The sequence below is a fragment of the Perca flavescens genome, chromosome 12 (assembly GCF_004354835.1).
Source record: "Perca flavescens isolate YP-PL-M2 chromosome 12, PFLA_1.0, whole genome shotgun sequence".
Taxonomy (NCBI): domain Eukaryota; kingdom Metazoa; phylum Chordata; class Actinopteri; order Perciformes; family Percidae; genus Perca; species Perca flavescens.
In genome coordinates this window covers 32,787,175-32,802,684 of record NC_041342.1, presented here as the reverse complement: position 1 = coordinate 32,802,684, position 15,510 = coordinate 32,787,175, and the positions used below count along the sequence as shown (strand labels likewise).

Below are 15,510 nucleotides of genomic sequence, written 5' to 3'. Positions count from 1 at the left end.
GAGAATCAGCGGCACTTGGTAGTTTGAGTTTACCCGATAAAAGGTGACTGTGAGCCGGGCGAGCTGCCGGTTGTTTTGGCGGACATTATAGTTGAGATTAACTGCCAAAAAGTCAGCATCAAGCGCCAACGACAGTTAAGTTTAGGCACCAAAACAACTAGTTAAGATAAGAAAATAAGATGTTTGGATTCAAACACTCCCGAGGAACACTCGTTTCCTGGGTAAAAGTCTTTTGTTGTCCTTGAGAAGTAAACTCCGCTCCCCGGCTTGAAAGCGACGTGTTTTATGACCCAAACGTCCATCCCGACATCATCAGTGGTCTTAAAGCCGTTATATACTAGACGCATCCGAGGTGGCGCGCGACTTCGTGACGTTAAAATTATGTAATATCCGGCCGGCGCGTCCGATTTATGGCGCGCAAGCCGAGGTCGCGCAGGGTTCTTTTTTTTTCAGCGGCGCGCGACAAAGCGGAAACAGGAGGCCTGGATGAGTTTGCCGACTCTCAGAGTGACTGCAGGTCTCTCTGGTAAACTTACCGGGTTAAGATGAGTTCTTTTATGGTGAATGAAAGGCTCGATCTGACGAAGTAGGTCAGTGAATCACATTGAAGTATTGACGGCAATGCTGCTGCCAGTTCTACCGTTGTTTACCTTTTTCTTCTTCTGGTCCGTAGAAAGAGCAACGTCGGTAACCTTTCCTCATTAGCGCCACCGCTGTTCAGGAGAAGCGGCAGTCACTTTGGTGCATACACACCAAAAAATACTTGGAATGCTTACGAATTGCAGTGCATAACTTAGCTTTTTGTACAAATGTATTGCTGATAAATATTTTAAAAATAAAGTGTGAGACCCTAAACAAAGAGAGAGGAGTGCTAACATTAGGCTAAGGCTAACCCCTTATCGGCAGTTAAAGGTGCAGTAGGTAAGCCTTATAAAACTAACTTTCTGGCATATTTGCTGAAACTGACCCTATGCTCCTAAAACACTTGACTTTCAAGCCGGGGAGCAGAGTTCATGTCCTGAAGAAGTTAAGGAAAAAACACAAGACTTTAACCCAGGAAATGGGGAGACCAGTGTTTTAATCCAAACCACAATCCAGCTCCTCTGGCTCCACCTGCAGCCTGGAGTGGGATTGGCAAAAATCCACCGCTCCCTGTTCAGATGCACCAATCAGGGCCAGGGGGCAGGTGTCTAACTGCGTGTCAATCACTGCTCATGCACACACATTCATTCTCCCTTGTGGGGGGAGGGGCTTAGGAGACTTGTTTGGGCTTTAGCAGAAGGAGGGGAGGGACTGAGAAGTTGTCGATGTTCACATTTTTTGGCTAAATCCTGGATCTTCACAATCCTACCTACAGCACCTTTAAGTTTAAGACACCAAAACAACTTGTTAAATATAGAGAAAGATTCCCCCTCTTCAAAGTCTTGTGTTTTAGGAGCCAAACCCCCCCCCCCCGACCTCCTCCCTGCGAGGAGCTTCACGCTGTTATACAGCAGCAGTCAATGTGCTGCTGACAGTAATAAATACGTGGAATACATAGCAATTACAGTGCTGTACTGTTCGTAGCTGAATGTATGAATGGTTCATGAGAACAGGCTGTGATTTCATCACGTTATAAGGCCGGTTACACACTGGCTGCGTGGCATGAGCGTGGTATTTCTGATGCGTGTCAGCTGCGTGGCGTTTTCTATGTCTTTGCACACCAGAAACGTGTCTGACGCGGCCCTGCTGCTGCTAGCCTTGTCTGGACACATGGATGTTTTTCCCATTGATGAAATACCATGTTAAACATAAATATATACTGATCTGATTACTGATCTGATTACAGCAAAGACAACGTGGGCAGTATTGACGGCAAAATAGGCTCCAGAATATTTCCTCCTGTATTGACATGTGCAATATTAGAAAATGTATTTCTTTTTTTTTATTACATTTATATATCTGCATTTATATCAAAACCTCGAGACTTTCAAACATCAACATGTCATTTATTAATATGCATTTGTGTCTAAACGACATATAAACATCTTTTTGTATTCTATTTTGCCTGGAAACGCTTCCAACACATGAAATCAAATCTCGTGAAAAATAGGCGTCGGTCCTATTTCTAGCACGCACGCGTTTTTTGAGACGTGCGTGTCACGCAGGCAGCGTGCAAGCTCTAACCTGTTACCATGGGAGCCGAAATAAAAATGGACCAGTGTGTAACCGGCCTAAATGTCTAGCTGGCTGACGAACATGTTGTGAAACAGAAAGTCTGCAGCGGTGAACGGGTTAAAGGATGTGGCGAGTCGAAGGGCTCCGGGCAGCAGATAGCAGATGAAGTATTGACGTCCGTCTCTCCTGGAGTCGGGGGTTAGATAACGAGCCAGGGGAGGTGGTGGCGGCTGGGTGGCCATGACGACCGAGTCGGGCTCGGGGGGGATTTGGGAGGTGGATGTGCCTCCGGGCGGTGGCTGCTGCCACGCTCCGTCAGCTTCTTTAGTTCTGCTCCGATCCAAGAGAGGGAATTATGTGCATTTCAAATCCCTGTTTCTGTTGTAAAATGCATGAGACCGAAGGACCTGAACACAACGTGGCCAGGATCACGCCAAACACACACACACACACACACACACACAGACACACACACACACACACACAAGAATATATCAGCAGAGACAGATAACACAGCGTGGAGATATATACACACACACACACACACACACACACACACACACACACACACACACACATACATACTCGTTTCCTCTGGTCCAAACACAGCATTTCATTTGCATTTGTGTTGCCGCCCGGCGAAGGTATTAGAGACTTCTGGTTGTCCTTTAAGGTAATCCCAAATTGTCTGGGCATTAAACGTGTGGCTTTCTAAAACCTGCCAAACAAAACACACACGCACATGCAAACACACACACACACACACACACACACACACACACACACACACACACACACATGCAAACACGCACACACAAACTCACACACACGCACACCCCCCACACACATAGACACACGCACACACACACACCCACACACACGCACGGACTCACAAATACACACACACATACACGCACACACACACACACACACACACACACAGACACACACATTTACACACACACAGACACACACATTTATACACACTCACGCACACACGGACTCACACATACACACACACACAGTCACAGTGTTTGTGGGGACTTGTCATTGACATAATGCATTCCCTAGCCCCTTACCCTAACCTTAACCATCACAACTAAATGCCTAACCTTAACCCTTACCCTAACCTTAACCATCACAACTAAATGCCTAACCTTAACCCTTACCCTAACCTTAACCATCACAACTAAATGTCTAACCTTAACCCTTACCCTAACCTTAACCATCACAACTAAATGCCTAACCTTAACCCTTACCCTAACCTTAACCCTTACCCTAACCTTAACCATCACAACTAAATGCCTTACCTTAACCCTTACCCTAACCTTTACCATCACAACTAAATGCCTAACCTTAACCCTTACCCTCACCTTAACCATCACAACTAAATGCCTAACCTTAACCCTTACCCTCACCTTAACCATCACAACTAAATGCCTAACCTTAACCCTTACCCTAACCTTAACCATCACAACTAAATGCCTAACCTTAACCCTTACCCTAACCTTAACCATCACAACTAAATGCCTAACCTTAACCCTTACCCTCACCCTAACCATAACCTAATTCTATCCCTAATCCTAAAACCAAGTCTTAACCCTCAAACAGCCCTTTAAACTTGGGGGGTCCAGCATTTTGGCCCCACAAAGCTGTCGGGACCCCACAAGTATACTGTATTCCCGGTTTTTGAACCCCACGAATATAGTTAAACAAGAACACACACACACACATACACACAGGGAGTTGATCAGCAGTGTTTGTCAGCCTCCAGGCTGATGAATGTGGCTGCTGGTTGGACTTAATTAGCCTTGAACGTCCCGCAGCAGAGCCACACAGGACTCAGCAGGTTTCTTTAACATGCACGGGTCACGTCCGGTGGAGGTTCAAAATCGGGCTGAATTAGTTTGAAAAGTCTGCTTTTATTAGATGTCTATTACTTCTAGCTGTTGTTTGAATACTTGGCTATTTACAGCTGTTTACACACACACAACTGTTTTTCACAGAGGGTCCTATTTTAACGATCGAAGCGTACTGTGTGAAGCGCCTGGCGCAGGTGTGTTTAGGGCGTGTCCAAATCCACTTAGTGTCTTCATTAATCAGAGGTGTGTTTTGGGTGTAACATGCAATCAACCAATCAGAGATCATCTCCCATTCCCTTTAAAAGCCAGGCGCGTTTGGACCTTGGAGCATCGCTGTTATGATGGAGGATTTGCACCGTAATATTTTTATTTGTAATCTTCTGCATGTGTGTGTGTGTGTGTGTGTGTGTGTGTGTGCTGCTGTGCGTCCCTGTGTGTGTAACAAGCATAGTGTGTGCGCGCACTGTGCACGAGCCTAGGAGCATTTTACTAATGCTCTGTTAAAATAACAATGAAATGCTGCGTTATTGACTTTAGACCAGGTTTTGTTGGTCAATGGCGCGATCACTTCCCGCTGCCTCAAGATAGCAATACGCCAAGAATGCACCTGAACGCACCTCCCTGTAAGACCAGCACGCCCAGAATGCACCTGAACACACCTCCCTGTAAGACCAGCACGCCCAGAATGCACCTGAACACACCTACCTGTAAGACCAGCACGCCCAGAATGCACTTGAACACACCTCCCTGTAAGACCAGCACGCCCAGAATGCACCTGAACACACCTCCCTGTAAGACCAGCACGCTCAGAATGCACCTGAACACACCTACCTGTAAGACCAGCACGCCCAGAATGCACCTGAACACACCTCCCTGTAAGAGCAGCACGCCCAGAATGTACCTCAACACACCTCCCTGTAAGACCATTAACTTTTTATAACTTTGGTTATCTGCAAAATGTTAAAAACTAAACCCATAGACTACATAGAATACATATTCAGGTGCAGATTCGTACGAATGTTCAGAACCCCGACGCTGCTGAAAAACCAGACAAAAAACAGAAAAGTGTTTGAACAGTTTCTGAGAATAAAATCCAAAGAAAGAGGTGAAAATCAGCCTTGAGTGAAAAAAACATTCTCTCAAAATGGAATAACCTCCAGTTTTGGGGGGGGGGATTTTCATTTCAGACATTTGAATGCATCGGTGATTTCAAACTCTGAAAGGAAAGTGACTTGTTATTGCGACCAGCCATCTTTAGAAGTAGTGGAGGTCTGCAAACAGTAATTACAGACCATTACACCGCTCTTCTCCACACACACACACACACACACACACACACGGACACACAGACAGACAGACACACACACACACACACACACACACATGGACACACACACGGACACACAGGGACACACACACAGACACGGACAAACACACGGACACAGACACAGACTCACGCACACACACACACACACACACACGCTCACACACACACACACACACACGGACACAGACAGACACACACACACACACACACACACACACACACACACATGGACACACACGCGAACACACAGGGACACACACACAGACACAGACTCACACACACACACACACACACACACACACACACACACAGACACTTCAGAGGCAGGAATCTGTGGCTTTTATCTCAAAGAAAATGTGGATAATTTAAGTCAGCGGCACCTTTCTGAGTCGTCGAGGACTGTTATTATCAGACAAGACATATGTGAGAGCTGCCAGAACTATGTGTGTGTGTGTGTGTGTGTGTGTGTGTGTGTGTGTGTCCCCCTGTTTTACTATATTCGTGGGGTCCAAAAACCGGGGACTACAGTATCCTTGTGGGGTCTGCACAGCCTCGTGGGGACCAAAATGCTGGACCCCCCAAGTTTAAAGGGCTGTTTGAGGGTTATACTTGGTTTTAGGATTAAGGTTAGAATTAGGTTATGGTTAGGGTGAGGGTAAGGGTTAAGGGTTAAGGTTAGGCATTTAGTTGTGATGGTTAAGGTTAGGGTAAGGGTTAAGGTTAGGCATTTAGATGTGATGGTTAAGGTGAGGGTAAGGGTTAAGGTTAGGCATTTAGTTGTGATGGTTAAGGTCAGGGTAAGGGTTAAGGTTAGGCATTTAGTTGTGATGGTTAAGGTTAGGGTAAAGGGGCTAGGGAATGCATTATGTCAATGACAAGTCCCCACAAAGATAGTGATACAGACCTGTGTGTGTGTGCGAGCGAATGTGTCAAGCCAGGCAGGTAATCACGTACTGTACAGGAAAGCCACAGTGCAAGCAGGATACTTTACAAAATAAAACTAGTTTTCAAAATAAAACATTCATGTTTATGGTGATTTTGGCAGACGTTCTGTAGACTGGAGAGGAGAAGGGGTCGACTTGAAATGCACGGCTGGTATGAATCTACACTTCACGGCTATTCGCGGCGCCACATCACAGATTTCTTTTCCCTGCCGTTAACACACCTGTAATTCAGGTGTCTGCTGCTCCAACAGGACACCTTATTGCTCCGACTCATAAACAATCATCTGCTCTGCTCTGCTGGGAAATGTGTCCACATTTTTCGACCACGCAGCACTGCTTGCTGTCTGCTTTTAATGTTCATAAACTCATAAAGCTGTCTGTGTTTTATTCTGAGTGAGTGCGTCATCAGAGGAGTCTTGAATTTACTGCTGATATTTGTGGAAGATGTTGTAGGCAGAGCCGGCACCAACCGGAGGGGCCCTCGGCGACATTTCAGCTGTCTGTGTCGCTCTTTCATCGCTTTTTTAAACCTTTTTTAGTCGATTCTTAGCAAAAAATAATTTAATTACTTATCATCAACTAGTAACGAGTATTATCGTAAGCGTAGAAGCCGACATTCAGCAAAGGGGCGGAAATTTAAGGAAACTTTCCATGGAAAGTTTAGCTGGGGAATTATGGAAACATTTCAATTTTGATTAACTATGGTTAGTGGGATATACAATTAACACATATAGGTTAATAATAGCAATGGGTTAGGTATTACATTAACATTGTAATAATTAATATTATTATAACAAGCAATATAAAAAAAATATCCAGTTTATTCCCATTAATTCCCGATAATTCCCGTTAATTCCCATGGAAAGTTTCCAACTTTGAAAATTCCCGAAAGTTTGCAACCCTATTTCCGAGGTACTTTTTGGACCTCGGGGAAACTGATCAGTCCGACGGACTTTTCTGCCGACGGTCGGCCATCGGGTTGGTGTGTCAGAGGCTTAACCAGTTGTGTGTCTCTGTGTGTAACCAGTTGTGTGTCTCCGTTGTGTGTCTCTGTGTGTAACCAGTTGTGTGTCTCCGTTGTGTGTCTCTGTGTGTAACCGGTTGTGTGTCTCCGTTGTGTGTCTCTGTGTAACAGTTGTGTGTCTCCGTTGTGTGTCTCTGTGTAACCGGCCATGTGTCTCTGTGTAACTGGTTGTGTGTCTCCGTTGTGTGTCTCTGTGTGTAACCGGTTGTGTGTCTCCGTTGTGTGTCTCTGTGTAACAGTTGTGTGTCTCCGTTGTGTGTCTCTGTGTAACCGGCCATGTGTCTCTGTGTAACTGGTTGTGTGTCTCCATTGTGTGTCTCTGTGTGTAACCGGTTGTGTGTCTCCGTTGTGTGTCTCTGTGTAACAGTTGTGTGTCTCCATTGTGTGTCTGTGTAACCGGTCATGTGTCTCTGTGTAACTGGTTGTGTGTCTCCGTTGTGTGTCTCTGTGTAACAGTTGTGTGTCTCCGTTGTGTGTCTCTGTGTGTAACCGGTTGTGTGTCTCCGTTGTGTGTCTCTGTGTGTAACCGGTTGTGTGTCTCTCTCTGTGTTGCAGACCTGTCGGAGAAGAAGAGCGACCTGAGGGTGTGCGATGACTCCAGCTGTCGGTTCGGAGGCGTCTGCCGAGACGACGGCGCTCAGCTCAAATGTGTCTGCCAGTTCCAGGTACAGAGACGCGAGGTCATCGGTTTGATTTCCTCCGAATCCTCCAGCTGGCAGAAGGAGAAGCTGTTGTTGTCGTCTGTCAGCAACATCTCTCCAAAACAAGTCGACAGATTTTTAGTGACACGTAGTTTTAGGGTTGAAGTGTTTTTAAAGGAGGTTCTAACAACGACAGGAAGTTATTACCAGGTGGGTATCATTTAAAGTTTGGAGATACGATTAACTAGTTTTAGCACAAATAGACACACAGACAGAAAGACAGAGACAGACAGACAGACAGACAGACAGAGACAGAGAAAAAGAGACAGGCAGACAGACAGACAGACAGACAGACAGGCAGCAGTAACTTCCTTCTGTAACCCACCAGGAAACAGAAGGAAGTTTGTTGCGTGTTTGTTGCGTGTTTGTCTGAACACCACGTCGGCGTGGAGGGCAGCGTCCGGACCAGTGATTCTCTGCAGAGATGCTGCTGTGCTTCAATAACGGGACTCACACTTTGAAACTTAACCGTCACGCTCTGTGATTTCCAAAGCCCGACCGACCTTTAGAGCATTCGTTCCTCTCAAACAGGACGCAGCGCTTTGGATTTCTTCACACATCTTCTGGGACTGCCCAAAAATACAAATATACTGGAAGGAGGTAATGAGAGTAATTGGGAGAGATATTGGGGTTGGACATATTAGTTGAACCACAGAGATTCATTTTAGGGAACATGCATTTAAGAGGGTTGGGAGAAAACAAATTGTATACGCTCAGAGCTCTGGTGTTAGTAGCACATAAAATGATTATGAGAAACTGGCTTAAGCCCCACCCAACCTAGACCAGTGGTCCCAAAGAGTCAAAGCTGTCAATTGTATGGAAAGTATAACCGCAAAACTACAATTCAGGATGGTTACTTATTTAGAGAGATGGTCGCCTGTCATACAGTATTCTGCAATAGAATAGTGTGTTAAATTAGAACCGGAGGCTTGTTAATTAGGAAAGCAACCTCTCACATCCTGTCTGTTCGTAGTAGCATGTCAATTATTGGGTATATAAGTGCATGGCAATACTACCTGTTTCTGTACCATGTTGTGTGAGACGCCTTGCCAAGGATCTGCAGGAGTAGGAAGATCCCGAGACGGGCTGAGGACTAGGGCTGCACAATATATCGTTTTCTATGTAGCATTGCAATTATAACTGCCGCAATAAACACATGGCGAAAGGCTGCAATGCATCGCGAGAGACGCTCTTTTTGTATGAGTTGAAAGAAAATACAGTGGCTTGCATAAGTTTATGAACCCATGCTAACGTTGACTAAAAAGAGGTATAAAAAAATCATCTTTTCGAAATTGATCTTAATGCCTTAATTAAAAAAATGACGAAAAATCCAGCTTTTAAGTACACCAATTTTCTTTTTGAATGAATAATGTATCATAAATAAATAAATGTTCTTCCATAAAATACAGGGGGCCTAAGTCAGTCCACCTCTATGTTAAATTCCCATAGAGGCAGGCAGATGTTTATTTTTAAAGGCCAGTTATTACATGGATCCAGGATACTATGCATCCTGATAAAGTTCCCTTGGCCTTTGGAATTAAAATAGACCAACATCATCACATACCCTTCACCATACCCCCCCATCATCACATACCCTTCATCATACCCCCAAATCATCACATACCCTTACCATACCTAGAGATTGACATGGTTTTAGTTCAGTTAGCCTAATAGCTGGTTTGATTTGCGTTGAGAGATGATTTTATGGAAAGTACCCCATGCCAGTCTCTAGGTATGGTGAAGGGTATGGGATGATAAGGAAGAACATTTATTTATTTACGATACATTATTCATTCACAAAGAAAATTGGTGTCCTTAAAGGTTGTATTTTTCCTCATTTTTTTTATTAAGGCATTAATTAATTTCCAAAAGATGATTATTTTTATTCCTCTTTTTAGTCATGGGTTCATACACTGCAGAAAACTGCACTTAAAAAGTTTTGCCTTTTATGTTGAATTCAGTGTTCAATTTGTACCATCAAAAAAGATGGAAATGATTTCCTTTCATTCTCAACAAGCAGTTTGTTGAATTTGAGCAGAATACTGAAAGCATCAGAACTGAGAATACGTTTATTCATCGCAAGTTATATCGTTATCGCCGTATTCAACAATGTTATCGCATATTTTCCTCATGTCGTGCAGCTCTACTGACGACAGTTTCAGTTCCACGAAAACATCTCTCTCCTTCGAGACCTTCTCTGTATTACTGTGAGCTCCCAGCGGCGTGACGGGAGGCCTGAGTGAGCTCTGTGGGCTTCGCTGACCTTTTCCCCTGCCTGCTGGAGAGATTACACCGTTAATCACTTCCTGTTTGGATGCTGCCTCAGTTGGATTCTCAGCAGTTGGATTCTCTGCAACACATTTCTTTTTTACCTCAAAGAAACAACAAGTCCTCCAAACCATATGGCGATATTAGTCGTTATTGCTCCCCCCCCCTCTAATACGACCCACAGGAGAGTTTTCCATCCTCATATCTACTAGGGGTGGGGGAAAAATCGATACAGCATAGTATCGCAATATTTTCTGTGGCAATACTGTATCGATACACAGACGCCAAGTATGGATCTATTATTATATATATGTGTTGGTCAGTTTGTCTGCTTGACAATCCCCATTTTGCAGCAATAACATTGAAGTGAGATGAACAGACAGAGAAATATATCTTTTTAGATAAAACAGATGTTGACAAAGTTTTCTTTTGGGGACATAATTTGAAATTGGGAAAAATTTGAAGTTGGAAAAAAGGTAATACATTGCAATATATCGCAGAATATTGCAATATGTTTAAAATCGCAATAATATCGTATCGTGACATAAGTATCGTGATGATATTGTATCGTAAGGCCTCGGTGATTCCCACTTCTAATATCCAAACCAGAGAAGGTAACTGTCGCGGTTTTAAACACGTGGTTAACGTGGGGAAACGGTCCCAGTTTGGTTAGATTTAGACACCAAAACTACTACTTTAAGTTGATAAAAAAGATGGAGGTTTGGGTTCAAATCAGACGTGACTTCACTTCCTGTAAGGTTAGGTCTCCTAGGTGCAAGTCCTGTGTTTGTTTGGCGTCACAGCATGGTTCACAATCAGCACCATCTAACAGCCAAATGCTGGTAGAATATGAAAGCTGGCTGGTAGAGACAGCGTCTGTCCAGCGTTCGTCTGTCCAGCTAGCGTCTGTCCAGCGTTCGTCTGTCCAGCTAGCGTCTGTCCAGCGTTCGTCTGTCCAGCTAGCGTCTGTCCAGCTAGTGTCTGTTCAGCTAGCGTCTGTCCAGCGTTCGTCTGTCCAGCTAGCGTCTGTCCAGCGTTCGTCTGTCCAGCTAGCGTCTGTCCAGCGTTCGTCTGTCCAGCTAGCGTCTGTCCAGCTAGTGTCTGTTCAGCTAGCGTCTGTCCAGCGTTCGTCTGTCCAGCTAGCGTCTGTCCAGCGTTCGTCTGTCCAGCTAGCGTCTGTCCAGCTAGTGTCTGTTCAGCTAGCGTCTGTTCAGCTAGCATCTGTCCAGCTAGCGTCTGTCCAGCTAGCGTCTGTCCAGCTAGCGTCTGTTCAGCTAGCGTCTGTCCAGCTAGCGTCTGTCCAGCTAGCGTCTGTCCAGCTAGCGTCTGTTCAGCTAGCGTCTGTCCAGCTAGCGTCTGTCTAGCTAGCGTCTGTTCAGCTAGCGTCTGTTCAGTGTTCGTCTGTCCTGCTAGCGTCTGTCCAGCTAGCGTCTGTCCAGCTAGCGTCTGTTCAGCTAGCGTCTGTTCAGTGTTCGTCTGTCCTGCTAGCGTCTGTCCAGCTAGCGTCTGTTCAGCGTGCGTCTATCCAGCTATACGTTTACGTTTATTTCACACGTCATCAATGTATCATTTAACACAATTTCATAAAGTACAATGATCATATATAAGCTGCGTGAAATGGGGAACCCCAAATAAGCTACTAAAAGCTTTTCGGAGGGGGCCCAATAACAATAAACATACAACAGATAATATACAATCCAAAAACTCAATTTGCCATAGACACAAAATAAATAATAAAAAATACAACAAAATACAGACATACTTAAACTAAGATAGACAAATGCTACAAACAATCAACGAACGATCCCAGCACAAACTACAACATTTAAAGAATAATTAGCAATCATATGTTAAGAGCAAATTTTCCTTTAGGCACAGCTAGCGTCTGTCCAGCGTTCGTCTCTCCAGCGTGCGCTGGCTGTGTGAGGGGACGGAGGTCAGCTCTGCGGGGGATTCCTGCTGAATGATTGATGGCTCTGAGTTAATAGAATATGGATTTCCAAACTCTGTGTCCTTGGCAGCGGCAGTTAGTTTCTGACAGCCAGAGTCGAGTTATTTTGTGTTAACCTACATGCAAAATGAATGAACCTCCCGATCCTCTAACTGCGTGTTTTGACCTTCCCTACATTTCATTTTTTAAGTCTCCAACTGGCTTTTCTTCGTTAACATTAAACTTCCCGACATCATCTTCTCTCTGTTGCCTTATTGGCTCTGCCCACTGAGGTATAAATCAACCAATGAGCTTGTTCCTCCCGCGTAACAGCTTCCTTCTCTAAAACTGTTGAGGCCAGTTGAACATAGCAGCCAAAACGGTAGAATTACATCTCCCTTCCCATCAAAAAGACTTAATCACATAGATCAATGGTACATCTCCAGGTGTCATTTCCACGCTTTCTACTCATTGTTTCTGTAAGCAGCCGGGCAATGCATTCTGGGAGCTTCGAGGCGAGTTTCGAGAGACAGGGCGTCGAGGTGTATATGTATGTTTTTTGACCTTTTAGTCGCTTTTATCTATGTTTTTGTCACTTTATTTTAGACATTTTGGCCTTTCTTCTCTCTTTTTGGGCGCTTGTTTCAATGTTTCAATGTCGTTAATAATATGACAATCCGAGTGCTTTAATGTCGGCTTTTTTGGATGTTTTAGGCGCCGTTTTTTTGTCTCTCTTTCAACCCTTGTGTTGTCTTCTATGTGGACCATGAACTTGTCCTTCCGTGTCAAAATTGAAAATGCTTTTAAAAAACTTTTTTGCCGCTTTTTTTCAACGCCGATTTTTAAATTTGTGGTCGATAAACCCAATTTAAATGAAATTATACTGAATTTGTTACTTAAAGAAAAGCAGAAATTTTGAATTATGTTGACTATAGTGAATATCACTGGATGTTGAATGGATCACAGAGGGGTATAAGTCAAAGTTTAGTCAGGATACTGTTTTGAAACCATTTTTAAAAAAACTAAATGCTATGAATTTGAATAAAACACCCAAAATTCAATATTCAATGAAAGTAGTCATTGATTTTACCTGTGAAAGAAACCCATATTTATGATATAAAATAAATTGGGTCCAATTTGACCCGAGGACAACACAAGGATTAATATTTCTCTCTGAAATGTAGCGCAGTAGAAGTAGAAAGTGCCATGAAAATAAAAGAATCAAGTAAAGTACAAGTACCTCAACATGTGGACTTAAGTACAGTTCTTAGTTACATCCCTCTGACTTTAATCCAATTTTAGGATCTCTCACACCCGCTCTGCTTTTTGGAGTGCGTCCAGAGTTTGGTGTCCGGCGGTCACGTTGAGATTTTAATTAACATTTGATTGTGTTTGATTCCCAGTGTCACAAAAACTACATCCCTGTGTGCGGCTCCAACGGGGACACCTACCAGAACGAGTGCTACCGGCGCCAGGCGTCCTGCAAACAGCAGCGCCTCATCTCCCGGGCGTCGGACGGGCCCTGCTCCGCCGGTGAGTCTGCCAGCAAACACACAGCGCTCAGCCCCATAGAAACCTGATTGATTGGGGGCAAGAGGGGGAGGGGGGAGGGGGGAGGGAGGGGAGGTCACCAAAAAGTGAATCACGACTCTTCATTTATTGATGCGGACCATCATTTCAAAAACCTGGTCTAAAGTCAATAACGCAGCATTTCATTGTTATTGTAACAGAGCATTAGTAAAATGCTCCTAGGCTCGTGCACAGCGCACACACACTATGCTTGTTACACACACAGGGACACACACACACACACACATGCAGAAGATTTACAAATAGGCAGCGGGACGTGATCGCGCCATTGACCAACAATGCCCTATTTTAACGATCTATGCGCACGGTGTGAAGCTCCTGGTGCAGGTGTGTTTAGGGCGTGTCCAAATCCACTTTTGCTAGTTTGACGGCAGATAAAAGGGTCCCTGGTCCTAAAGGGTTGTACTTAGTGTCTTCATTAATCAGAGGTGTGTTTTGGGCGTAACATGCAATCAACCAATCAGAGATCATCTCCCATTCCCTTTAAAAGCCAGGCGTGTTTGGACCTTGGAGCATTGCTGTTATGATGGAGGATTTGCACCGTAATATTTTTATTTGTAATTTTCTGCATGTGTGTGTGCTGCTGTGTGTGTGTGTGTGTGTGTGTGTGTGTGTGTGTGTGTGTGTGTGTGTGTGTGTGTGTGTGTGTGCTGCTGTGCATCCCTGTGTGTGTAACAAGCATAGTGTGTGCGCGCTGTGCACGAACCTAGGAGCATTTTACTAATGCTGTGTTAAAATAACAATGAAATGCTGCGTTATTGACTTTAGACCAGGTTTTTGTTGGTCAATGGCGCCATCACTTGCCGCTGCCTCAAGATGGCAATACGCCCAGAATGCACCTGAACACACCTCCATGTAAGACCAGCACGCCCAGAATGCACCTGAACACACCACTCTGTAAGACCAGCACGCCCACAATACACCTGAACACACCTCCCTGTAAGACCAGCACGCCCAGAATGCACCTGAACACACCTCCCTGTAAGACCAGCACGCCCAGAATGCACCTGAACACACCTCCCTGTAAGACCAGCACACCCATGGGCCACAGATGGGCGCAGGTGCATTTGCTATTTAAACGACGTGGGAGCTGGACGGGAAACTGACAACTGGGTCAGACTTAAGCTAGCAAAGACACTTGTGTCGGACTTTGCGCCGCACTTCGCCGGGTGCGAGCTAGGGCCCTATATCTAGAAGCCAAGTTCAAGCACTGACTGCAGATAGTTTGGCTGTGGACGTGCAGCCATCAAACCTCAAACCATTTCAAATTTGTTAAATGTTTTATTTTTCAGAGAAACTAGATGTCCTAGAACATAAGGGACGGCTCATTAATAGACGGGATGTAGTGCCAAAAACCTTTAGATAAAGAGCGTGTAAACCCTGTTATCATTTCACAAAAGGCTTTTTATAAACAGGCTGCAGCACTTAACGTGTTTTCAGATGCTGTGCTGAGCAGACAGACGGATGGTAGAAGTAATAATTAAAAGTGTGCAGCTTAGTTGCAGTAGCTGATCGTTCGGTAACGTGACTGTAAGTGCCTGGCTAGTACTTTTAATGACTCTCTCAGAGTCGGCGCTCCGCTGGGTTTACCTTCACTGTCATTATATTTTTTTAATTGGCTGAACATCAAACGCCCAGCGCTCGTGCTCGATTTTTCCTCAGAATCCCTGAGGAACGTCATCAGCCGATTGGTTTTCAGGGAACTCG

General features: G+C 44.6%; 1 protein-coding gene across 1 annotated transcript in view; it reads left to right on the top strand.

Annotated features, from left to right (window-relative positions):
* Window positions 1-15,510, top strand: part of tmeff1a (transmembrane protein with EGF-like and two follistatin-like domains 1a) — a 99,760-nt gene that overhangs the window by 42,865 nt on the left and 41,385 nt on the right. Inside the window, exons 2-3 of the mRNA XM_028592445.1 lie at window positions 7,870-7,979; window positions 13,617-13,746. Of these exons, the coding sequence (XP_028448246.1) occupies window positions 7,870-7,979; window positions 13,617-13,746 (240 nt within the window). The remainder of the gene's footprint in view (window positions 1-7,869; window positions 7,980-13,616; window positions 13,747-15,510) is intronic.